This window comes from Osmerus eperlanus, chromosome 5 (genome assembly GCF_963692335.1).
Source record: "Osmerus eperlanus chromosome 5, fOsmEpe2.1, whole genome shotgun sequence".
In the NCBI taxonomy this organism is placed as follows: domain Eukaryota; kingdom Metazoa; phylum Chordata; class Actinopteri; order Osmeriformes; family Osmeridae; genus Osmerus; species Osmerus eperlanus.
The window spans coordinates 5,957,295-5,982,084 of record NC_085022.1 but is presented as its reverse complement, the minus strand read 5'-3'; the positions used below and the strand labels follow the sequence as shown (position 1 = coordinate 5,982,084).

At 44.6% G+C, this 24,790-nt stretch overlaps 3 protein-coding genes across 4 annotated transcripts; 1 reads left to right on the top strand and 2 right to left on the bottom strand.

The window, feature by feature from the left end:
• The first annotated feature begins 2,821 nt into the window (after positions 1 to 2,821).
• Positions 2,822 to 14,069, top strand: chka (choline kinase alpha). 2 transcript variants are annotated; one of them, XM_062461414.1, is made up of 12 exons: positions 2,822 to 3,714; positions 4,100 to 4,208; positions 5,629 to 5,682; positions 6,882 to 6,995; positions 7,184 to 7,317; positions 7,988 to 8,092; positions 8,211 to 8,269; positions 8,377 to 8,464; positions 9,656 to 9,764; positions 11,317 to 11,423; positions 11,543 to 11,624; positions 12,137 to 14,069. In XM_062461414.1, the coding sequence occupies exons 1-12, from the start codon at positions 3,482 to 3,484 to the stop codon at positions 12,194 to 12,196; spliced, it is 1,254 nt and encodes a 417-aa protein (XP_062317398.1). In that variant the 5' UTR covers positions 2,822 to 3,481; the 3' UTR covers positions 12,197 to 14,069. The 2 variants fall into 2 exon arrangements, with proteins under 2 accessions (XP_062317398.1, XP_062317399.1); XM_062461415.1 differs by lacking the exons at positions 2,822 to 3,714; positions 4,100 to 4,208 and adding an exon at positions 4,310 to 4,759.
• Positions 13,405 to 20,395, bottom strand: syt19 (synaptotagmin XIX). Its single transcript, XM_062461419.1, has 7 exons — positions 20,128 to 20,395; positions 19,526 to 19,719; positions 19,269 to 19,339; positions 18,795 to 19,181; positions 18,313 to 18,435; positions 17,986 to 18,097; positions 13,405 to 17,741 (listed from the first exon to the last, which is right to left on the bottom strand). Exons 2-7 carry the CDS (start codon positions 19,698 to 19,700, stop codon positions 17,434 to 17,436), a joined length of 1,176 nt encoding a protein of 391 aa, XP_062317403.1. The 5' UTR covers positions 19,701 to 19,719; positions 20,128 to 20,395; the 3' UTR covers positions 13,405 to 17,433.
• Positions 20,396 to 20,615: 220 nt separating this feature from the next.
• Positions 20,616 to 24,671, bottom strand: si:dkey-12e7.4 (uncharacterized protein LOC558132 homolog). Its single transcript, XM_062461446.1, has 6 exons — positions 24,207 to 24,671; positions 24,016 to 24,067; positions 23,602 to 23,789; positions 23,096 to 23,257; positions 21,516 to 21,626; positions 20,616 to 21,246 (listed from the first exon to the last, which is right to left on the bottom strand). Exons 1-6 carry the CDS (start codon positions 24,354 to 24,356, stop codon positions 21,133 to 21,135), a joined length of 777 nt encoding a protein of 258 aa, XP_062317430.1. The 5' UTR covers positions 24,357 to 24,671; the 3' UTR covers positions 20,616 to 21,132.
• Between the last annotated feature and the right edge of the window lie 119 nt (positions 24,672 to 24,790).

The following is a 24,790-nucleotide window of genomic DNA, read 5'->3' as shown; positions in this document are numbered from 1 at the left end:
ACCGTTTGTGTTATATGGTATTTCCGGTATTCCAAAATAAAACAAAACAACGAAAACCAAGCATTTCTCCATAATCTGGTTCTGACATCCAAAATGGACAAAACGATACTACGAGCCTTTTTTTTATTGTTTGCAGATACCAGCATAAAGGATATGAAATAATCAAAACAACGATTAATGACTCTTATACCCAGGGTTCTAAATTAACTTTTTTGATCAGAATTTCCACTAGCCAAATTCTTTCCGGTGAAAATAAGAACAATTATGAGTTTCACTGAATGCATTTAATCATTTTATTAACATTGTTGGCATGAAAAACACAGAAAATGAAGTAAAATGAAGCACCGAAGTATGATGCAAGGGTATGTGAAATCACCAACACGTGACTAAGGACACGATTTATTGTAAATGGCTAAAACGTCCATTCCCGTCATGAGATTAACTCCTGCCCATGCATTTACAGTAACGTTTTGTCCTAAGCAGGCATTGATTAAAGATCCTGTAAAGTAAATTCCATGTTTTGCTTCTAAGTACATTATATACGTGTGAGTTCCTGAAAGCATGTGCAAAGCGCTAAAACTTTGTCACACTGAAATGTGGAGTTAAACCGAAGAACAGTTTCTCTTCCGTTTTCAGATCAGGTTTTAATGGGCGGAGCCAAAAATGCCCTATCTACGTCATTTCGCCCTATCTACGTCAGATCACTGAATGGCTCCTCCTGCTGTACTGTTATTGTAGCCTACATCAGCTAGCTAGCTAGCTTCTGGATGTCTCCCACCACCCGCAACTGCATCTTCCCTGGATGCAAGAACTCCAGCTGCGCTGCAACGCCATTTAAGTTCCCTATTGATAATGAAAGGAAAAATAGGTGGATAGATTTTGTGAAGAGCCACGCTCATGGAAAGCTTCGGATAAACTCCAACAGCCGCCTCTGCACTGACCATTTCACGGCAGACAGTTTTAACATGGACCAGAGACAAACACACGGCTTCTCTTGCAGCGCGGAGTCGTACTGAGCATCGCCCCTCCGGCCGTTCATCCTCCGGTCGCACCTGGACCATCCACCGCCGCCAGCAGTTCATCACTCAGTTCTGTGTGCTTGTTATAATTATACTAGATAACTTTTCCAGAGGTGTCTCTGCTATGAGTTAGTCAGGTGGCTGAGCGGTGAGGGAATCGGGCTAGTAATCCGAAGGTTGCCAGTACGATTCCCGGTCATGCCAACTGACGTTGTGTCCTTGGGCAAGGTACTTCCTACTTGCCTCGGGGGAATGTCCCTGTACTTACTGTAAGTCGCTCTGGATAAGAGCGTCTGCTAAATGACTAAAATATAAATAAAATATGAGTTAGTGCAAACCGCTAAATTGATATTAGGCTACTCTGTGTAGAATGATGGTATTTTAGTGAAATGGTAGCTAATGTGTTAGAAGTAGCCTAGTTGGAGAGCTCACTGTCTGCTGTCTCTGGTGTCCATTTTTACTGTTACAGCTAAGGGGAACATTTCATTTACATGCATCTGTATGTTTCACTCATTGAACAAATAAATTCTAATTCTATACGGTTTTGTTCGGCTTGACATAGCGTCCATTATCTGGGTCGGAGGTAGGCACTAGGCAGCGAGGGGCGGAGCTTCAGCTCCTTCAGGCGACACGCCCCCCCAGTCTCAAGCAGAGAAGACTGCTGATTTTTTTCAGATTTCAAAGCCTAATTTAATATACTTGGTGTTATTTTTTCATTCGAATTTGGATGGGTAGTTAATAACACATTATTCTGTGGTGTGGCGAACTTAAAACTCGTTTCCAGGTCCACTTTACAGGATCTTTAAACTGACCTAATATACTCTTTATTAAGAACAGTGTATTTACATTACAGAAGACTGTGTCAGTAAGCAACATAATATTTCTTATGCGTAGACTACATGCGGCAATCCTTACAAAACATGACAACATTTTCATTGTCAAACACAAGCCATTCCCGACCCGTCAGCCATTTGGCATTACATTTTCTTTTCTTCGTTTCTCTAGTGCTATCAATATCCTCATCCCCTGCCTCGTTCCTCTTCTCGCCCCCAGAAGTTTGTCCTAACCACCGCCGCATTAAGTTAACTTTTGACTTTACTTTTCTACTCTAGCTAGCTCTTATTACCTCCTATTATCCGCTATGCTTCGTTTTACTTCCTTGTGTTTTCTGGTGGACGCTCCATTCGTTTCCACGGTTTCTCGCGCCGGTTTCATTTTAACTGCGCGCAGCCAATGGGCGTATAAAACGTTATAACGTAGCATTACGGCACAGTGTTCATGGGAAACTTATATGAAGTACTGCCAGGGCGATAAATGACCGAGAACCATGCCGAGAACAGAGCCTTATGTATCATTCATGTAATGCATCATGTGTCACCGGCCAAACTGGCTAGTGAGTTTTTATTAACACCCGCCAAAATGAATTTTAACCCGCATTTGGCGGGTTGGCGGGTGTTAATTTAGAACCCTGCTTATACCATTTGCGTTGTATGGTTATTTCATTATTCCAAAACGAAACCGTTGTAAATGTGTGTTTGAGTTACTAAAGTGACAAAACGACATTACGGCCCTATTTTGCGTTTGTCAAAAAGGGTTGCAAAATAGAAAAACCAATGGCCCCAAGTGGTACACTGACCGTAGATAACGGGATGCGTGGGTGTATTTTCGAAAGTGGGCGTAATCAAACAAGTGGGAAGAAGAGACACCAGTGGGCGTTTCGGAACAAGAAATAATAACTTCCGAGTGTCCAGAAGGTGGCGCTGTTGTTTACTACAGTGAAGTTTCCGACCGACGACTGTTGGCCAGATGCTGACATTTTCCACTCTATGGACGGTCTTAATAGAACGATGTCGTTGTAGAAAAATCGTATTCTTACTAGCCTGAGTTTGACATCTAGACAAACCTGGCAAAACTCTATTTGAGCTGTGCTGTAATCGTGCCCTACGTGTCGATTAAGCCAGGTTCGATGGTGGTCTAAGAAATTAGGTCAACAGTTGTGTAGGCCTATTATACGCTACATTTGTCTAGAATGTATTTTATATTTCGCGCATCCGATGTGGGTTGTTTATGACGAAGCGGTTAAGTATTGTATACGGATCTCATTCACTCATGCATCATTTTACACATCTTTTGTTTTGGTCCTTGGAAGGGTTGTGTCTGAGCCAACCAATAGGGGGAATATAATACAGTGACGCATTTAGCAAACGCCTCTATCTTGTGGCGCAGCAAGGAAAGGAGCTTCAGTCGATTCATTCAAACACAGTGAACAGACCTACGACTTCACAGCAAACTGCATTGGAAAGAAACTATTTCACTTTAAAAAAAATTCACTCAAGATTATTGGTGTTCCTTAATACTAGAAGCGCAAATAAATATATTTTATACAGCGGCGTTTACCCCGAAGAGACCCTTATATTTGCATAAATATTTATTTGAGCTGTTGGCTAAAGTTTCCTATTAATATGAAGACTAAATTCATCAACGGAGTGTCTTCTTCTCCGTCTATGTCGCTGGACCGCCTTGTTACAGAGAACGCACTGGTGGTTCACCCAGACACTGAAGACTGCAAAGACATCATCCGGCCTGATGAGCCTGAGCTAGAGACGAAACGCAAAGCGTATTTATGGTGCAAAGAATTTCTCCATGGCGCATGGAAAACTGTGTCAGAGGAAGATTTCCAGATCAGCATTATAAGGTTTGAATATATGTATTTTAATGTGACACATATATATGATACTAAATCTCACAACCCATGTTATTTTTCCGAAAAAAATAGTTTTCTTCAAATGTGAATAGGCCTACGTTTTTTTTTGTCTTTTAAGCTATGTAGCATAGCCAAACAGTTTGGGTTTCATGGCCACAATAGCATCCTTTAAGTTTATTTGTCTCGATTATTTTATATCCGCAGCCTATGTTCATTATTTGATTTTTAATTGATTGTCTCAGAGCCATTTAGGCCTATAAAGGATGTTGGTGTCTACATCATTGATGTCTTCAGTCCGGGTTTAAAGCGAATATTTAATTAGGCCACAAACGTTCATGCGGACTAAATGTGTCGTTCCTATCTGGTGTCGTGACAGGGGAGGCCTTAGCAACAAGCTGTTCTTGTGCGCCCTGCCAGACAGTCTCAGCTCTCTGGGAGAGGAACCCCGGAACATCCTCCTGCGCCTGTATGGTGCCATCCTACAGGTGTGTCCCATAAACTGTATTTCCTTCTTAAATTTACTGAACTTAAGTAGCCTGATCACGTTTCAGAATACTTATACAAATAATTATATGTAGTTTCAACACACAAACATTGTAATATTGATCTCACTGACATCAAACTGTCTTACAAGAAAAGGACGGTAACTGATGTTGTATGTTATGATTCCACTGTACCTTTGAGTGCTTATGAGTTCCACTTGGTGTAGGAGGTCTGCTGTGTTTCCCATCAGACAAAACTGTAGGCTGCCCTCATAACTTGTCAGACAGCACACCCGAAGGATGTCCTCAGTGAGTGAGCAGAGTGTGAACGAGTGAGTGTATTTGTGTGTGTGTGTGTGTGTGTGTGTGTGTGTGTGTGTGTGTGTGTGTGTGCGTGTGCATACTGCATATGCGTGTGTGTTTTGGTGTGGATGATGTTTGTTGTGAGGTCATGTACCACCAAGGCTGTATATGCGTGTGTTCTTTGCCGTAGGCTATCCAAAGGAGCGTGCCTTGAGCACTCTTGTTGCCAGGCGACCCCTACACACCACACGGTACAGTATGAGATCCCTGAAGTCTCAGCCCACCACAAAGTTCACACACACCTCGCAGGTCAATCCTGAGAACCTCTCCACTGTGGAACATCTGGAACAGGGGCTTCTGTTCTCTGGTCCTATCTATAGATTTGTGCTTAGAAGCCACAGTATTTAGTTGTTAAATAAAGCAGTGAGACAAGTTAGTGAGATGCTTAAAGGAGTGTTGGTAAAAACTCCTTTGTTATGAAGTAGCCTACCCTTCCCCTGAATCTCAACCTCAGACCATGTGATGTCTTTCTGCTGTGATGACAGTGACTGACTACAAACACCCTGCCTGTCCATCTGTGAAGAAAATATGGGGTTAAAGTCTTCCTAGTGGGTTTCAACGAGAAATTAACTAGTTGGCTTGAACAAAAATTAGCACCAGAGACTGACTAATGTTTGACTAGATGACTCATATTTACAATAATGTAGGGGAGGGTTTCTAGAACCTGTCGGCTGATCAACTAACATTCCATCACCCTTTGATCATCAGGTGACTACCTCAAACCGTCTTAAAACCGGTTATCACCACAGATATGATGGTGCAGGGTTGTTCAGGTCATCTTCTGAGGTGAGGGACATAGAAATACTGTTGTCTACCCTCCGCAGGGGGAAACATATCTGGTACTGACCAGTCCTCCAATGAGGGCTATCACCCGTACCCCCTCTACATCCCCATGTCCTCTGTCCTGGGGGACCATGGGAACTAGACCGTGCCCTCTGTCCTCTACAGCCATGGGAGCTAGTGGTGTGTGTCCCACTAGAGGACTGTGTGTGAGTCCTGCCGACTCATTGTTGTGATTGATTCGTGTGTACTCATGTACCTTGTTTTCTTTCATTGATAGATGTCATGTAATAAAGGAGAGTCCAGACAATCCAACAAAGAAAATCAATCTCAAGTAAGTAATCGGCCATCTCTCCAGATGTCTTATCAGATAAGCTAGTGTATTGATCATGACCAGGTCTAACCCTAACATACTTGACCTAAACCTCAATTGTCCCTGACTCTCATTGTGTGAGCTATGCCAGTTAGAATTTTCCGATGTCCTTGCTTTGCAGTGGAATCAGACACAAAGAAAAAAGCAATATATTCTTGCGATGCAAATAATAATCATAGCAGCTCAGATGGTTAGTAATGAATCGGATATTAGACTTTAAGCCTCTTCTGTATGTGTCCAAGGACGGTTATTGTAATAAAGATAATACCCCTTCAGTAGATTTACAGCTACCGCTGTCAGCACTGTGGCTGTGTGTTGCATAACCACCCCATTCTAATTAGAAGATGTTAGTGTGAGCTCAAGGGGTGATCGTTGTCCTGTCCTCTCCAGTACAATAGACGCAGGTGTTGGTAGCAGCAGCTGAGGAGATCATCAGTTTCCTCAGTAGAAAACATGTTCGCACTAACATTGATTACAGTGACTACAGTGATAAGTCCTAGACCGTGTATGATTCTGTTTAGTAACCTTCTTTCCTGCTTTCTTTGGAGAAATGAAATGATAAATGTCTGATGTGTTAAAGAGTAAAGACTGAAGTTGGACACATGCATTCATAGGTTATTAAAACGGGTTAGGGCCCGGTCTATACTAAACCTATTAAATACAGTGGTGCTGTGTCCCCGGCAGAGAGCTCTCCCTCTGCTACACCAGAGTAACTCCTCCTCTAAAGCTCCTCTGGTAGTCTGGCTGTGCCGAGCCATGGCACCTAGATAATGTCCTTGACTTGTTTTTGTGTAGAAAAGCTGTGCTGTCTTCTCCAGCTCAGCCGCTGCAGTGATTGGTGGCCTGGCCAGCTCTCTTTCTCTATTTCTCTCTCTCTCGCTTTGTCTCTCGCTTTCGCTCTCGCTTTATCTCTCTCGCATACTCTCTAAAACAATCTGTCCCTTGTCTTCCCTGCTCCAGGGCAACCAGGCCCACTACTGCTACATTCACTTACCCACAGCTGTGAACTGTAACGCGTATGTCCTAACGTCTATACTGGTGCAGGTATCTGGAACCTCATACCGGTCCATCTCTAACCCCTGGCAAAGTGTGCAGACCTATGTTTTGTGTGATTGCGATGTGTGTGCGTGTGTAACAGTGTGTGTGTGTGTGTGTTTCAGGGGGCGGAGGCCATGGTCCTGGAAAGTGTGATGTTTGCCATCCTAGCTGAGAGGGAGTTGGGGCCTAAACTCTACGGCATCTTTCCCCAGGGAAGGCTGGAGCAGTATGTTCCTGTGAGTTATGTCTGAGGCTGCTCAAAACCCTTGTGTGTGTGTGTGTTTAAATGAGACGATCAGAGCCAAGACAATCTGTGTTAATGTCATGTCAACAGTTGTCCTGCGTCCTAAACATTGAGGGGAGATACAGGATACTGAGGAACCAGAAAGCAGCGTGTCACATGACCATGTCTTTCTGTCGCTAGAGCCGCAAGCTGGAGACGGTTGAACTGAGCGTGCCCAGTGTCTCAGCGGAGATTGCAGAGAAGATGGCCAAGTTCCACGCAATGAGAATGCCCTTCAACAAGGAGCCCAAGTGGTTGTTTGGAACGATGGAGAAGTGAGTGATTCTGTTCTGTTCAAACATATTTCAGTGGGGTGGGTGGTTAGAGCAGATCAAGAGGTTTCAGGTTCAACTTCCATTCTTGGCAATTAATGCATTATAAGTGAGTGGCGTGGGGGCTTAGAACGATAGACTGGATTTTATTCCAACAACTCAGGAGTGGTGGTTTTGTTCTGTAAGTGTTCCATTCTGTTCCTTGAGAACCAGTAACAACGTATAGGTTTGTTCTAGAAGGCTGAAGAAACCATGGTTGCGTAACATTCAACATCTCAGGTGATGACTGGGAAGCCAGTAGGTGACCCAGTGATAGCAGAGCGTGGTCTGATCTCGACGTCAGTGAACAAACACCGTTATCAGCATTATCTCCTGTGGAGACGTGGCACGTCCGTTTTGGTTAGCTAATCCCCATCACAGGCTGGATATTGTCTGGGGTAAAAGACCTCAGAGTAGAAGAAGAACCAAACGATCAAAGAGAGGGGTAAAATGAGAGGGTAACATAATGGTAAAATTGTATTGTACCTCTTTAATGTCATTATTTCAATGTTATTTAATTCCATTCTGTTATCTTAATATTATTGTATACAATATGGTAGAACAACAGAGAGCAACGTGGTGGAACAGTGAGTGTACTGCCTCCCAGTCTGACCGCTGCTGCTCCTGTCTGCAGGTATCTGAAGCAGGTTCTGAGGATCTCCTTCACCAAGGAGAGCCTCACACACAGGTTCAACCGCCTGCTGGGCTACAACCTCCCTCACGAGATGGACACCCTCAAGTACGGCGCCCACTATGCTATGCTATGCTATGCTATACTATACTACACAATATTATACTACACAATACTATACTACACTATCCAATATAAAATATCAAATCACCTTTTGTTGCTGCAGGTTCCTTCTAGACTCCACCCACTCGCCTGTTGTCTTCTGTCATAACGACTGTCAAGAAGGTACGAGGCCGCTCCGTGTGTGTGTGCATGGAGATGTGAGTACATGTAAAACGTGTTTGTAAAACCCTGTTGATGTTTTGATTGGACTGCATCTGGTCTGGTTTCAGGAAACGTCTTGCTGCTTCATGGACGTGAGGGTTCAGACAAGCAGAAGCTCATGTTAATCGACTTTGAATACAGCAGCTACAACTTCAGGTTGGTCCACGGGCACAGTCACACACACACACACACAAAGACACACACACAGACACCCACACTATGACACTATTTCACCTTGACGGTTTGGCCACCTCTATTTAAGTAGAGGAATGTTCTGGACTACAGCCAGTTAGACACTCACAGGTCTAATTACTCCCATTGTTTCCTCTCCAGGGAGGACATATTGTCCTCTTGTTTCATATCAAATCTTCAGGGAGGACATCTTATTATGTCTTACGGTGTGACTTTTAACATAACCTAATGTCATTTGACGGTTCGTGTACCTGAGGCCTGTTCCATAAAGCAAGTTTACCGATGTGTTTAGAGGGTTCAGCCTTCCCCTGTATTTCTCATGTTTCCAACCACTATTTAAGGTTGCTCTGACACATCCATGACTCACAGTCATGGCATTCTATGCATTTGTTGATGCAGTTTGTTAGAAAACTGAGACTGGTGAGACTTTGTAACACGCCATGAGGCCACAGATGCTCCACAGTTTTCTCAATGTTTGTAATTTTCTGTACATTTAAATAAAAACGTTGTTCCTAAGTCCTATTAAGCCATTAATATCCCCTAATTATTTTTCCAATGCTGTACTATTTAAGTGTGGACAACACTACAGAATTACTACTGTAATTCCTCCTGACTGTTACTGTACTGGGATTTTGGATTTCAGTAAATCCTGGAATGTTTTGGTGCCTCATTTCTTGGAAGCCAGGCTGCCCCTGTTATTGTGTTGTGGAGGCCTGGTAGCTCAGTGTGAAACTCCCCCACCAGCCCCTCTGCTTCCCTCCCTCGCATTACACCAGCCCCCCTGCTTCCCTCCCTCGCATCACACGTGTCTAGGGCTCTGCACCTCGTGCCTCTTTCTCTTTCCTCTCTTTCTTCCCCTCGCTCTCTCACTCTCTCGAACTTTTTGTCTTTTTCACTAGCTCATGTCTCCCTCTCGTTCTACACCAAGTATGTCTAGGCAATAGCTTGATAAAGTAAAAACAAAATACTCTGCCCTCTGCCTGCCATAATACTAATTATTTTCTTTATTTAAATTACGTTTCTTAAATGTGTTCACATAGTGGCAGAAAGTATTCAAGATTAACATAGCATGCTTGCTATGTTAATAAAAATGTGACTTGTAAGTGGTGGTTTTAGATTTCTATGTGTTCATGTGTTTCCTCTTGTCATCTGCAGGGGCTTTGACATTGGCAATCACTTTTGTGAATGGATGTATGACTACAGCTATGAGAAGTTCCCCTTCTTTAAGGTCACCTCCCAGAACTACCCCACCAAAGCCCAACAGGTATGTACTGTCAGGACCAGGGCTGTGTATCAGGTATATACTGTCAGGACCAGGGCTGTGTGTCAGGTATATACTGTCAGGACCAGGGCTGTGTATCAGGTATATACTGTCAGGACCAGGGCTGTGTGTCAGGTATATACTGTCAGGACCAGGGCTGTGTATCAGGTATATACTGTCAGGACCAGGGCTGTGTATCAGGTATATACTGTCAGGACCAGGGCTGTGTATCAGGTATATACTGTCAGGACCAGGGCTGTGTATCAGGTATATACTGTCAGGACCAGGGCTGTGTATCGGGTATATACTGTCAGGACCAGGGCTGTGTATCAGGTATATACTGTCAGGACCAGGGCTGTGTATCAGGTATATACTGTCAGGACCAGGGCTGTGTATCGGGTATATACTGTCAGGACCAGGGCTGTGTATCAGGTGTGTATAGGGGTGTACCAGGTATATACTGTCAGGACCAGGGCTGTGTATCAGGTATATACTGTCAGGACCAGGGCTGTGTATCAGGTATATACTGTCAGGACCAGGGCTGTGTATCAGGTATATACTGTCAGGACCAGGGCTGTGTATCGGGTATATACTGTCAGGACCAGGGCTGTGTATCAGGTATATACTGTCAGGACCAGGGCTGTGTATCAGGTATATACTGTCAGGACCAGGGCTGTGTATCGGGTATATACTGTCAGGACCAGGGCTGTGTATCGGGTATATACTGTCAGGACCAGGGCTGTGTATTGGGTATATACTGTCAGGACCAGGGCTGTGTATCAGGTATATACTGTCAGGACCAGGGCTGTGTATCAGGTATATACTGTCAGGACCAGGGCTGTGTATCGGGTATATACTGTCAGGACCAGGGCTGTGTATCAGGTGTGTATAGGGGTGTACCAGGTATATACTGTCAGGACCAGGGCTGTGTATCAGGTATATACTGTCAGGACCAGGGCTGTGTATCAGGTATATACTGTCAGGACCAGGGCTGTGTATCAGGTATATACTGTCAGGACCAGGGCTGTGTATCGGGTATATACTGTCAGGACCAGGGCTGTGTATCGGGTATATACTGTCAGGACCAGGGCTGTGTATCAGGTATATACTGTCAGGACCAGGGCTGTGTATCAGGTATATACTGTCAGGACCAGGGCTGTGTATCGGGTATATACTGTCAGGACCAGGGCTGTGTATCGGGTATATACTGTCAGGACCAGGGCTGTGTATCGGGTGTGTATAGGGGTGTACCAGGTATATACTGTCAGGACCAGGGCTGTGTATCGGGTGTGTATAGGGGTGTACCAGGTATATACTGTCAGGACCAGGGCTGTGTATCAGGTATATACTGTCAGGACCAGGGGTGAAGAGCCACCACCTCCACCACCTCCAAGACCGAGATCTGAGAGTTTGATGAGCTCAGAGTTTGAGACCTTCTCAAGCAGACAGTCCTCCTCCCTCCTTGTAAAGGTAGCATCTAGTGCACCCAGACCTGATACGTAGGTCAGGGACAGCTCCACGCTACATCATCCAGTCATGTGAGTTCTCTCCTCAGCTGCATTTCTTTGGGAGCTACCTGCGGGAGTCTGACCGGGGCTTCGAGAACCTCGCTGAGGAGGACCAGAAGAACATTCTAGAGGAGATGTACATTGAAGTCAACAGGTTAGTTAAGGTGGTTACCAAGGCCTGTCTGTTAGTCAGCCTGTCTGTCTGTTGACCAGACCTGTCTGTCTGTGACCAGCCTGTCTGTCTACTAACCTGTCTGTGGGTCTGTTGACCAGGTTTGCTATGGCCTCCCACCTGTTCTGGGGTCTGTGGTCCATCATACAGTCCAGGATCTCCACCATCGAGTTCGGCTACATGGTTAGTGTCTTTTACCATGGTCCCTGTTACCAAAGTGTATGTTACCATGGTCCCTGTTACCATGAGTGTCAGTAACAAGGTGTCTGTTAACAAGGTATCTGTCTCCATGGTGATTCTCTGTCACCGTAGCGAATGTTTCTCAGCTGGTGACGTGACCCATTTGGTGGCAGTGGGACACACAGACAGATTTGTGCCTGTGCCACATCGCCTTTAGCACTCTGACTGCCATAAATATCTGCTGTGTCAGGGTAACAAGGGAATACTGGAGCAGAGGCTGCTCCAGGTATGACGATAGTGTGTGATGTGTCTTAGGAATATACCCTGGACACGTCTGAAGCTGGTTTTTCATTAATACTCTCTGGCCAGGTATGACTTAGTGTGCCTGTATCTCAGGAATACGCCCAGGCCAGGTCTGAAACTGGTGTTTCAGAAATATGCCCAGGCTAGGTCTGAACTGGTGTTTCAGGAATATGCCCATCCCAGGTTTGACGTTAGTGTTTCATGTGTTTCAGGAATACGCCCAGGCCAGGTTTGAGGCATACTTCAAGCAGAAGAGGATGTTTGGCGTTTAAAGGGGAGGAGCCACGCAACCTCTGCACTTTAACTCAGCCAGTCAGAGTGCATGACAAGGCTGTTATGGGGCCTGCAGTCTTGCCCCTGTGGGACCCATCCCCAGATATCTGAAGGGAAGTCTCAGTATGCATTACTGCTCAGTGTTCACGCTATTAAGCATTTACCTTTCATTCCATACTCCCGTTGTTGTCATGGTCACCCCCCCGTAGTCGCGAGTGAAAACTAAAAATCTCTGTGGGAAGATCGTGAGAAGGAAGTAAAGGGCCTCCGATTTTTCCTGTACATTCCCCCAGAGTAGATCCTTATTTTGGAAAGTCAACATTGTATCAATGTATCCATGCATCATTCCCTGATGGAAAAAACCCCTCTTCTATGAGTGGAAAATAACTGAACCCCCCTGCTGACCTCACCTGTTATCTACTGTATGACTCATCAACATATGACCAAGGTCCAGCTTCTGCTGATGACGTTAGAGCCTATTCCGACTTTCTGTCTAACTCATCACTCTCACTCCCACCAGTGGTCATAGTGCAGCAGGGTCAGCTTGAAAATGTAAACAGCGATTTCCCAATGTCTTGTTAATATGAAGTGTAAATACAACATGATAAACACATACAATAGTAGCTGACCTTTAAAGCGACAGTTCGCCCAAATGTCATTAACTGCTTTTGTCATTGGCTGCTGTGTTTTGTTGTGACATATTGTGACATTGTGTGCAGTGAGGAGAGCAGGGGGAGGGTAAACTGTGAACTGATAATGATTATGACAAAAGAAAATCATTTAGAGGGGTTTTAACCTTCATCTAGAAATGATTTGATTGTTTATTAATCTTCAGAACTGGAATTTACTGACTAATTTAACCTCCTTATTACTAGATTTTTGTTTTTGTAATTTGTTACTTAGACTGTGATTGCTAGTTCTGTTGAATGCATATTACATTTTTGTATTTCTCTGTTAACAGACAGTGTCACTGTTGACAGTAATGTTGATGTTATTGTTTTATCTAATGAACCTCTTTCTCGCCTGGCATTGGTGGTTACCATGTCAGCAGCACTTTCCTTTCCACTTTTAGTTTTTTTAAGAAACATTGACAAACATTGTTTGTTGGTTGCACTTTATTGGTCAGATACTGAGACAACTGGGTTTTTACTTGACAGTGAATGACAGTCTCACCAAAACTGTCTGACTGATCTACCTTTTTACTGACACTGACAAGCATTGTTTGCCGCGGACAGTGTTGTCTCTGGCCACTTCATCTTGTTATCACACACGCACACAAATATAGTTAGTTCATGCCTAGTACACATCTAATAAATATCTAGTACACAGACAATACAAGCAGTACCTACCACATCACATAGCGTAAATACAGTATTAAAAGTGCAAACAATACTTATATACACCAAGTACTTACCCAGTATTCCCAGTAAATACAGTACCATTGGATGAAGTGCTTCCATTTTTCCTTGAATGGAATATGTATTTTTCTTAATAAGAAAACAGTGTTTCCACATGCTACGTCACAGTTGTGTGTTCATGGCGATGCCATTCCATTCACGTAGAGCTAGGATGCTCTACATTTTATTTTCTGTCAATACCAAAACATCTCATTCTCCTGCTGTAGATCTTCTGTGAATTCAACGTATGTGTTAAAACACCTGGGGTATAAAGTTTTGCATAGTTACTCTAAAGCCAGTATACTGTAGGTGTCCAGCCTCAGGCTGTGCTAACCTGCTGTCCTGTATAGTGATACAATCAGTTGTTTATACAACAACCTAGCCAAGCTAAATTCTTCTTGTGTGAATAACAATGTTATGTCTTCAACATCCTACTAACCAATGGAACTGAAAAGAAGTTTGCAAAAAGTAGTTATCTTGCATACCGACTGGTATCTAGCTATGCACAAATAAAGAAAAAAAGAACATAATATCATAATTATAAAAAATAAAACATCTACCTTTGTGATTTTCTAAAGGGAGTCTTGCTTTGCAAACTGTAGAAAAAACAAATAACTACTGTAACTTGTGGTCAACTAATAAAAATTAATTAATTAAACAATGACTTGTTTGTTGTCATTCAGATATACAAGAAGTGTATATTCTCAAAATGTACAGTATGTTACATGACCATGGACAGTCATGTGGACAGATGTTTACCATGTGGACATGGAATCTTCTTGGGCAACACATAGATGAGAGTACAGAAAATATACTGTAGGATGTTGGAGTTGGAGGTTGGTCCGGGATGTACTTGCCAGCACATCTCTGACCAACCTCCAACTCAAAACCAACCACTTGTAACTCACTAGTACAGTGACAACCACTTCTAACTCACCAGTACAGCGATAACCACTTTAAATTCACCATCTTACCACTAACTACCCTCCAACTGACCACTGTACAACTGATCAGCACAGCCTAGGATACACCAGAAACGTATGTCTGCAGTCCTCAAAATGTTTGAGTTGCTGCAGTAATCAGGGAGAGAGCTGGGGGATGGGTGACAGTTGGCTCTCTAACATTGCCTCAGATGCCAAAGTCTTATGGAGGGCGGGGGAGGGAAATCAAAAAACTGAAGGATGGACCAGGAGACAGGTTATGAGCTCTAAACTAGCCGCTTTTAATGTATACGGTTTACTAGATGGTTACTGGTGGAGTGAACCTAATTGTGGTACTACCACTAGTTAAAGTGGAAAGTGAGTTCAATCTTAAACTGTGTGTCGAGATCTGCAGGATTCTTTACTGTTAAGGACCCAGCTTCCTGTCCTGTGTCAGTATGTGGCCTAGCATTCCAATGTGATGACATCATCCCAAGGTTGAGGCTGCAGGGTCCCCAAAAGCTTCTCAACAGTCAAACACGGATCAGTACGCATGTGTGTGTGTGGGTGTGTGTGTGAATGAACGTGTGTGAATACAGTGTGTGAGTGAGTGAATGAAATTAAATGGAAAATGCATAGCAAGCAATTGTTATTTTATTTTTTTTATCACAAACAATATAACTAAAGGCATCACAGTTGCCCATTAATGTCAACATCTGAAGAGTCTGGGGCCTCATGACTCCTCCTCATCCCCTATCCTCTACCCCCTACCTGCTTCCCCAACAGCCCATTGGCTGGGAGAGGGGGTGGGTCATGCCTGGGAATGGCCTTGAGAAGCAACAGTCAGCGTTTAATGACTTGGTTTTACCTATGGTGATGTTGCGCTTTGACAAGACTGGATTGCAGGGGGGGTGGGGTTCAACAAAGCTGTGTTTTGGGGAGAGAAGCGTGCTATCTCACAGACTCTATCTCTCTCTCTATCTTTTGCTCTCTCTCTCAATGCTTTCTTGTTTCCAATTAGCAAACCATTATTTCTGTCTCTCACACACACTGGCTGTTCTCTGTCAGTTCAAAACAAACACAGGATGTTGTACACCTTAAACCAAATGACCAATATGAGATGACCTGACATAGCAGCTGGGAGGAAGGAAGGAAACCTGTGAACGTTCCGAATCTCCCTTGGCTGAGATGACTGCATGGCCTGAACACCCCCAGTATTACAGTGCCCTCGTGTGGTAAACAAGGATATCTGCATACGATTGATGCACAAGAAGATCATATACCGTCTATAATATTTAAAATACTATAACATTATATATTTCATAAAACAGTGGCAAGATTGTTATAAAAAAACACCGCCAATATATTCTCTCACTCACATTCAAGTAATAGTCCTTCACATACCACTCATACATGTCCACATACACAAGTTAAATAAATATGTACATTATCAAATGTAGCCTGGGTGCCAACCCAGTTTAGCCCCGCCCACAAAAAAAATTGGGTCGGGGAGTTAGGTCTGGGGTCGCTAGTTTTGGGAAAAACTATGTCCGAACAGGAGCTGTTCGGACCAATCAAATTGTCAGGGCGGGCTTTATACGATGATGGACAGATGATCAACAGTAACGTAATCAACCACGTCACCAAAGAGTGCTTGGGTTGAATTCGTTTTCAACAAACATGGCTGCCGCTTGAGAGCTGAGATGTGTAGATTCTGCCATCAAGTCTGATTTAGAATACATCGACAGCGCATTCATTTTGAAAGAGGAACAGAGAAACGCGATCAAGGCATTTGTCGATGGATTTTTTTTGCCGTCCTTCCTACGGGATTCGGTAAAAGTTAACATACTACGTTGCTCTGATTGGTTGTAGGTCTATCCAATTGAGCGAAGAGGCATTTTATTTCCGGGTTCGGTTGAAACACGCCCCATACTCACAGCCCAACGGAGCGGTATCAGACTCATATTCTGACTAGAATTATGAGTATGACAACGTCAGGCTAAATAAAATGTATATTTGTGATCAAATATTATGATAATTTCCTGGTCTTGCCTAGGAGGCACCAGAGAATGTCTAATATGGGGAGAACTCCCACTCTCGGGAAACTTCCGGGTTCTGCAGTTCCACTCTAGTTCCATATGAGGGCGCTAACGGTCGAGTGCAGAATGAATGGAGGTCTATGGAGCTATACCCCTCAAAATCCACTTTTCTCAGGATATAATTCTTTGTTTAGTAATTTGAATGTTGAATTCAAAAGGGGAGGCAAATAAAATACACACTGCTGGGTTTAAAAAAAGTCACCTTTTGTTCTACAAAGCCTTTTAAAATGTCAATGAAGTCATACACATTGTACGGCCAGAGATACTGCATTACGGCAAGCTCTGGTCACTTCCTTTTTTCTCTCGAGGCATCGACAACATAGCTGACAAGTTAGGCTCTCCCTGTCAATACACATGCTAGAAAGAGTTTTGGCTTGCTAATGTTGTTGCTAATGTTGCTAATGCTCTGACATTCTGATTCCACTTTGGATTCCATCAAGCGGGATCTCTGGTCGTAGTCAGTCCTTCACTAACCAATCAGCATTCATTATCAGAATGCTATCGTGTTATGGGCAACAACGACTCACCCTGTAAGAAATCAAAAGGAAATAAGTACTCGTTCATTCAAATGTTTACCTATAATCCATGTAGAACATGCAAAAACTACAATCAAATCTGAGATTTCTCAACGAAAAATCAGGTGAAAGAGACAAATGTAGCCGTTTAGCTCCATAGACTCCCATTCATTTTGCACTCGACCGCGATCACTCCCAGTGGAACTCTGGTGGAACTGCAACAAAATTCGGTATAATGGGGCTTAATAGGGAGTGGGCAGGCTCTCCTTAAACAGGCTCTGGAGGCACGCTTGAAAAAGCCGGCCTCAGATGAAGAGTGGATGCCACTGTGAGATTGGCTGGCGAACTGATCGCATCATCAAGCTCCAGTGTTGGTCCTCAGAGGCCCCTCCCTTCCCAAGGCTGGTTTGACCAATCAGGCGGCGTGTTGACTTCCTGCCTGCCAGGCTGTGGTAGACAGACAGCAGGATGGAACACTGATAGATGTCAGTTTCGGGCAGGGAGAAGGGAAGGACCTGGTTTAAGATGGTCACCTCTGTGTAGGGCTGGTATGAGATCTTCTGATGATGCAGCTGAACCTGGTTACACTGGACACTGACCCTGGCATGCAGTGCTGCAAACATACACACACCGACACACACAAAGACACATTGGCATGGGTGGAAGCATTGTGTGACAGCATTGTTATACCATGTGTATTTGTGTATGCATGTATGTATGTGTGTGTGTATCAGTGTGTGAATGTGTATGTATGTGTGTATGTTTGTGTGTGTGTGAGAGAGTTTGTATTATGTGTTTCTTTATGTATGTATGTATGTGTGTGTGTGTGTGTGTGTGTGTTGGGAGGCGTATAGTACCCTTCTGTGTGTGTGTGTGTGGTGGCAGAGTCCTGATCTTCAACAGCCCCACTTCCAGTCTCTGGCAGGTGGGCAGAAACCTCAGGGACAGCAGCACCTCACCCACCAGGTCCTGGAAAACACACTCACAATCAGCCTGGACAACACACACACACACACACATCCCTAACTCTAACCCACATCACAAAACCCACATCAACTCACACACACACACACACACACACACACCTAAACCAAACCCTAACCCACATCACAAACACACAGACACACAAACACACACAATCTTACACAGTCTGAAGAGCAAGGCTCAGTAAGTGTGTGTTGTACCTTCTGAGGTGTGTGCAGGTCCTTCAGCAGCTCCAGGGGGTAGGAGGTCATGTGGAGCTGACCCAGAGGAACCCTCACCTCGCCCAGAGACTCTTCTCTGGAGAAGCTGTCATAATCCTTCACCTGGGAAAACCACAGGGGTGCTGGACAGTAAACTCACCTGAAAAAAATTCTGAATACTGATATTTTGGGGGGCTTTTTTGTTGTTGCTTTGTTGCTATTGATGGGACAGTTGGAAAGAGACAGGAAAGCAGGGACAGAGATAGAGACAGGAAGCATGCATGCAGGAAATAGCCTTTATCGGATATGAACCAAGGCTCCTGCGTTAGTCATTAGCCTTGATAGTATTTGCTCAAGCCCAGTGAGCTTCCAGAGCACCCAGAATGCTGTTGTCTCTATGATGTACAGTCAGATTCTGACATGTGTTCAGTGTAGCATAGGATGGACATAAGAGTGTTAGAGTGTAGAGCAGAGGGCTGTACCTCCAGCCTGACTGTGTAGCGAGCCAGCTCTTTCTCCTGCTCCAGGGTGTGGATGAACTGGTCCCCAAAGGAGGGGCTGAGACTGTCCTTCACCACGCGGCTCTGCCACTCCCCCTGCACCCGCTGCAGGCTCCGCCCCTCCTCCACAGGCCCCGCCCACAGCAGCCGCACCCTGACGAAGGGGTGGAGCCTCTGGTTGGGAGCTCGTGGCTGCAGCCCACTGGCCTGCAGCACGGTGACCACCAGCTGGGACTGAACGTGGTCGTGATAGAGGGAGAACGTCAGGGAACCTTGCGCTTCCCGCTCCACATCCTGCCAGCTGCAGCCGGGCTCTGCCGGCAGGTCGCTGCTCGTAGACGGAGAGCTGGTCCACCTCGGGGCCTCCATCTGTAAATGCGCCGTTCTACTCAGGGTGGTTCTCAAGTTTACAGAGTTCAGTCTGTTTTAAGTACTTGCCTGTTTGGAGTGGCTTACCTTGTAGTTTGGAATGAACGAGTGTCGGGTCTGTGGCCCCTGTGGTGCGGTATCAAGAGGGAGGTAAGAATCTGAGGAAAACAGAATGTAGGTCAATAATGTGTGGTACAATTATCATAACATCTTCCACCCTGACTCCAAACAGTAAATTTATGTTCCATTGAATTTGGTTCTGTTCCTAAAGAGTTTGTGTGTGTGTGCTTTCTTACCAGGTTCCTGGTGTGTGTGTGTGTGTGTGTGTGTGCGTGCGTGCGTACCAGGTTCCTGGGGTGTGGGAGTGTATGTGCAGAAGTAGATGGTCTGCCACAACAGGAGGCCCATCGCCAGAATGAAAAAGACTACAGATATTCCCAGGATGATCCATTTCAGTTGCTCCGACATTGGCAAAAGCATGGCCTTCCAGGACACAGGGTCATGAATGAGGAAGGTCATTGCTCTGTGCAGAGCCTCTCTGAAGAAAGTAGAACCATATTTCAGTCAAGCCTCCACCTGTATCACCCCACAGATACCAACTAGTCAAATGTTTGCAGCATGCAAATCAAGACAGGGAGTAAAGAAAGATGGACATTTTCAGCTTCTGTGTCCTGAAAGGTCTCCACATTCACTAACTGTCAGCTATACTTCAGAGAAAGTACATTTATAGCCCTTCTCCCTGTAAACCTTGCTGTCAGAACAATACAGTGTCCTCGACAGTGAACCACAACCCCTCAGTAACTCACATTTTTTATTTCTGATATTCCTCGTGTTGTACAGACTTGCTAGGCAGCTTGGCTATCCTGACACAAACAACACTAGGATCTTCACTGTTCACAAACTGAGGAAAGATTGAAAATAACAACACTAAAGTTAAAGCTCTTACCTCGGGAAACCATTCACCCTGAAGTTTCATACAAAACAATGCAAATGCATTGGAAGCCCTATCTAGCTGCCTTTTCTGCCTCCTTGGCCGACTCATCCGAGGGCATCCGTCTCCCTCTGTCTGTCCTCTGTTGGTCTGTCACGATATGCAGCACATATTTTGACTAACAAGTTTGGTTGGTTGATGGTGGCTGCCTCCCTAGCCGTCCTCCTGGTGTGTCAACACTAGCAACTTTATTGAAAGAGCTTCTGCCATCACGGCTTTACAATCAGCCTGACAATGGTCAGACATGCAGCCAGGCAGGCTGGAGGCATAGAACAGGCATCTATAGACGTACAAAGCAGATCTTGAAATGTTACTGTACTCTCGGAATGAGGAAGTAAGGAGGAAGAACAATAAGACTAAAACTGGCCCTTCTTCTTTTTGGTTCGAACCATCACCTATACAACCAGCAGCATGAAGACAAATGGAGCAGAAAGGTATTGTAGATACAAGTTTATTTAGGACAGACTGGAAGCCTAACAGCAGAGCTACAGTAGTAAGTGCTTAACGGTATAAAAAGCACTGAATATGACTTCTCCCAGTCTGATTACCTTAGATATCCTAAATGTATTTTATAACTGATCTATTTCCTATTATTACAACTAACTCTCATGTCATTCATGACATTTATTGTGCTTTGATAATACTAACTGACAGTAGAGTGCTTAACAAAATGCAGCATTTAAACAACACCGGAGACACTCAGTAAAGTTGGAGACATCTTAAATATTAAATATTGTAACAGCAAAAAAGATGCTCTTATTTTCCTCTGGGTGGGAGAACTGTGAAAGCCCATCCTGGACCCCCGTTGTGTTGTCTCTGTCTCCAGATGGTACAGATGCTGATTCTCACTGAACACAAACAGAGCAAGACACTGTCTACCTACTCATCTCTTTCAGCTCCTCAAGCTTAAATATGTGCACACCGATCAATTACTAATCCATACTTCCAATCGGCTCTCTATCACCATGGCAAAGGTTCTCCTGTGTAGTGCAGAAATGACCCATGATCCTTTTCGGTCAGTCCACCAATCACAGCCAGGACAGAGGAAATGCTGTCCTCGGCACTGAGGGGAGCCTGGGAACACAACAACACAGTTGTCAAGGGGGTCATTCAGTAACCATAGTAACACAACTGCTGAAACACAATAAGAAAGCTAAAAATACTGAGAGGAAAAGTTGCAGGAAAAGTTTCTCATCAACAGGTGTGGGGATTAGTATAACTCAGTGGTTGGACATTTGACTGCAGATCTGGATGTCACATGGTTGAAATCCCCCCTCTGTACATTACTTTGGATAAGTAAATACATTATTATCATGATCATTTTGTGTTTGGGTGTGTCTTACCTCAGGCCCGCCCATGTCGGTGCGTACCCAGCCAGGATGCAGCATCATGCAGAGGATCCCGTCCTCCACCAGATCCACCGCCATGCACCTGCTCACCATGTTCAGAGCGCTCTATTGCAGCACACGATAAATACACGTCGCACACGACTGCAGTTGAGCACTGCCCCACAACGCAAAAACAGACACTGCAAAATGTAAGATGGTGTGTTTGTTTTTAGATATTTTTGGTTGTTGTTGTTGCATTTTTCATGCTTTATGAGGGCATGAAGCACAGGGTCCGGGAGAGGATTCAAACCCAGGTCACTGCGGTACATGCCGAATCCGGGCATATTCGAACCCAGGTACACGCACTAATCCGGTGAGCTAACAGGGCGCCCCATATAAGACAGTGTATGACACAAGAATGTAATAATAGGTGCGTTCGACATAGACTGCGGCTGCATGAAACGACCGGTGAGAGTAGCCGCTTGCAGTCGGGGAGAAGTTGAAAACGGCTTTGTGAAGACGGACATTCCAGCTTTTCGTGGTTTGCTGCGTTGACGTCAGTCATGGCCGATCAAGCGCTGTTTGCTTACTTTACTTTATTTATAATTAAACTTAATCTTTCCGTTAGTGAAGATGTGGACTAAAACCCTTTCTTCAACACATTTTTAATTCAATTAAACTGATTGGTCTGGATTTCAGCGTTGGCGAAACTTATGTGTCAGAATAATTACAAAACACGCGTCAAGTTGTCGTGTGTGAGTCTGGCCAATCATGAAATAGCTGTGTCGTCATTAGAACCCGTGCAGTTGCTCTTACGAAAATGCGCTCGTAAACACTAGATGTCTTACGGCGGAGTCTAGAACGTCCGCACATGGCGGCCATCTTGCTACAGTCAACTCGCTCACCCATAACATTGTGTTGAATCTACATGTACTTTTTAACTGACCATAACTTGCTCAATTTTCAACCGATTTTGAAACGGTTTGGTTTGTTATCAACGTCAGAGATGTCGTTATGCCACTGCATACTTCTATTCTATAAAAAAAAAAAAAACATAATTATTCATAAGCGCCATTCATAAGCGCCATGTGCGGACGTTCGACTCCGTTGTCCGGCAACGCGGACGAGACATCTAGTGTTTATATATATCTATGGGCTACACAGCCGGCAGTTCTCGAATCGATCTCATGGTACTTTGATGGGTACGTCACAGTGACCTAGCCAGAATTCACTGTTTCAAGTCAGCCGCCTGCAGCCGGCTGCAGCGATGCATGAAGTCAGTCCATGTCGAACGCACCTCATAATACGGAACCATTAACCGCATTAGCCAGGTCCTTGTCCACCCCACCTAGCCAGAGCCTTGAAGGTTCTGTAGGGGCCAGTACCTTGGAGGTTCTGTACGGGTACCATTTGAAGTTATTGGCCCGGTCTCCCCAGTTGAGTTCCACGGAGCCCAGCAGGGAGGTCATGTTGATGACAGCAGCTCTGTGGATGCCCATGCCCGCACCTCATAATACGGAACCATTAACCGCATTAGCCAGGTCCTTGTCCACCCCACCTAGCCAGAGCCTTGAAGGTTCTGTAGGGGCCAGTACCTTGGAGGTTCTGTACGGGTACCATTTGAAGTTATTGGCCCGGTCTCCCCAGTTGAGTTCCACGGAGCCCAGCAGGGAGGTCATGTTGATGACAGCAGCTCTGTGGATGCCCATGCCCGGCCCACCCTGCCTGGCTGCCCTCCTCAGCAGCGGCAGCACAGCCTGGTAAAGACAGTTACTTACCCACATGATGTAGGCATACTAGACTACTATTCTATCCTATCCTATTAAATACAATCCTATACTATTCTACACTATCCAATACTATCCAATACTATCCTATTCTATACTATTCTATATTATCCTCTACAACAATAACATGATGACATAATAACATGACAATAACATGACATATAGCAAGTATCATCACAAAAATGCTGGGGCTAAAAAGTGTCTGTTACATCAAATGTAAAAAGTTTGTAAAAAAGCGTAACCAACAGCTACAGTGCATTAGGGATTTATCATCTGAATATATTTATTCATGGTTTCTCTGGAGAAGTCAGTACCTTTGTGATCATGAGCGGAGCCACAGAGTTAACGTGGAAGTTCTCCAACATCTTCTCTGCTGTGACCGTCTCAAAGTTGGCCACCACGTTGATCCCAGCGTTGTTGATCAGACAGTTGAGGCCTTCTTCCTGCAAAAGCACATCCACTTCCTGTGCGGCCCTCTCAATGCTCTCCTGGCTGATCACATCTGCAACACATCAGGACCACAACACACTGTGATATTATTATTACAACACAATCATATCGGATTGGGGCTAGAGCTGTCTTAATACACACACATGAGCGCGTGGATGCACACACGCTTGCGCGCGCGCGCACGCACACACACACACACACACACACACACACAATGACAAACAGTCACACACACCCACCCACACACAAGCAGACACATTTAGCATACCCAAACGTACCTAGGGTGATTATGTGGATATTGGAGTATTTCTCTGCCAACTTCTGCAGTTGCTGCAACAATAAATTCACACAAATCTATCATGCTTGGTGGTACATTACTTAACCTAAGTTGCACACATAAATAGTTATATCTGGAAATTCCACCACCAAATGAATGGTTTGGCGAGCTGGGATGTGTACCGAAGGTTACCTGTGCGCCGCTCGGATTCCTTGCGGCAGCTATTATTTTGGCCGGTGAGTTACCACTGGTAGCGAGGCTTTCTACCATCTGCAGACCGAGTCCTCGGCTTGCTCCCGTTATCATTATATTCCGGCAGTTTTTAAAGTTTGCGGCAGACATCGTTTTTTTGTGACGTAAAAGGTCAATATTTGAGTATTGTAGTGAGTTTTAGTAAGGCATGTAAATACTGTAATGTAAGCTTAGCCAGTCACGTGGTTGAAAGGAACTCTTGCGCATGTCGAATCTACGACCACGGATAAATGCCGGCGCAATAGCCACATATCACCTACACCGCTCGCATTTGTATAGTCTATAGCCCCTTCAATTCAGACATACTACTCTTGATAGTCTAGATAGCTGTCAAATTGTATAGAACCGTATACATGCAAACAGTAAAATTTCCAGCCCCTCCGAATCGCTCGTTGTCAAATCTCACCACAAGATGGGAGCATTGCACTTTGATCCTGCTCCAGGATAAGATGGCATTACCGTAGACCGGCAGATACTGTATATTTCATGGTAAGCATACTAATAGATCCCGGAGCACTTCAATC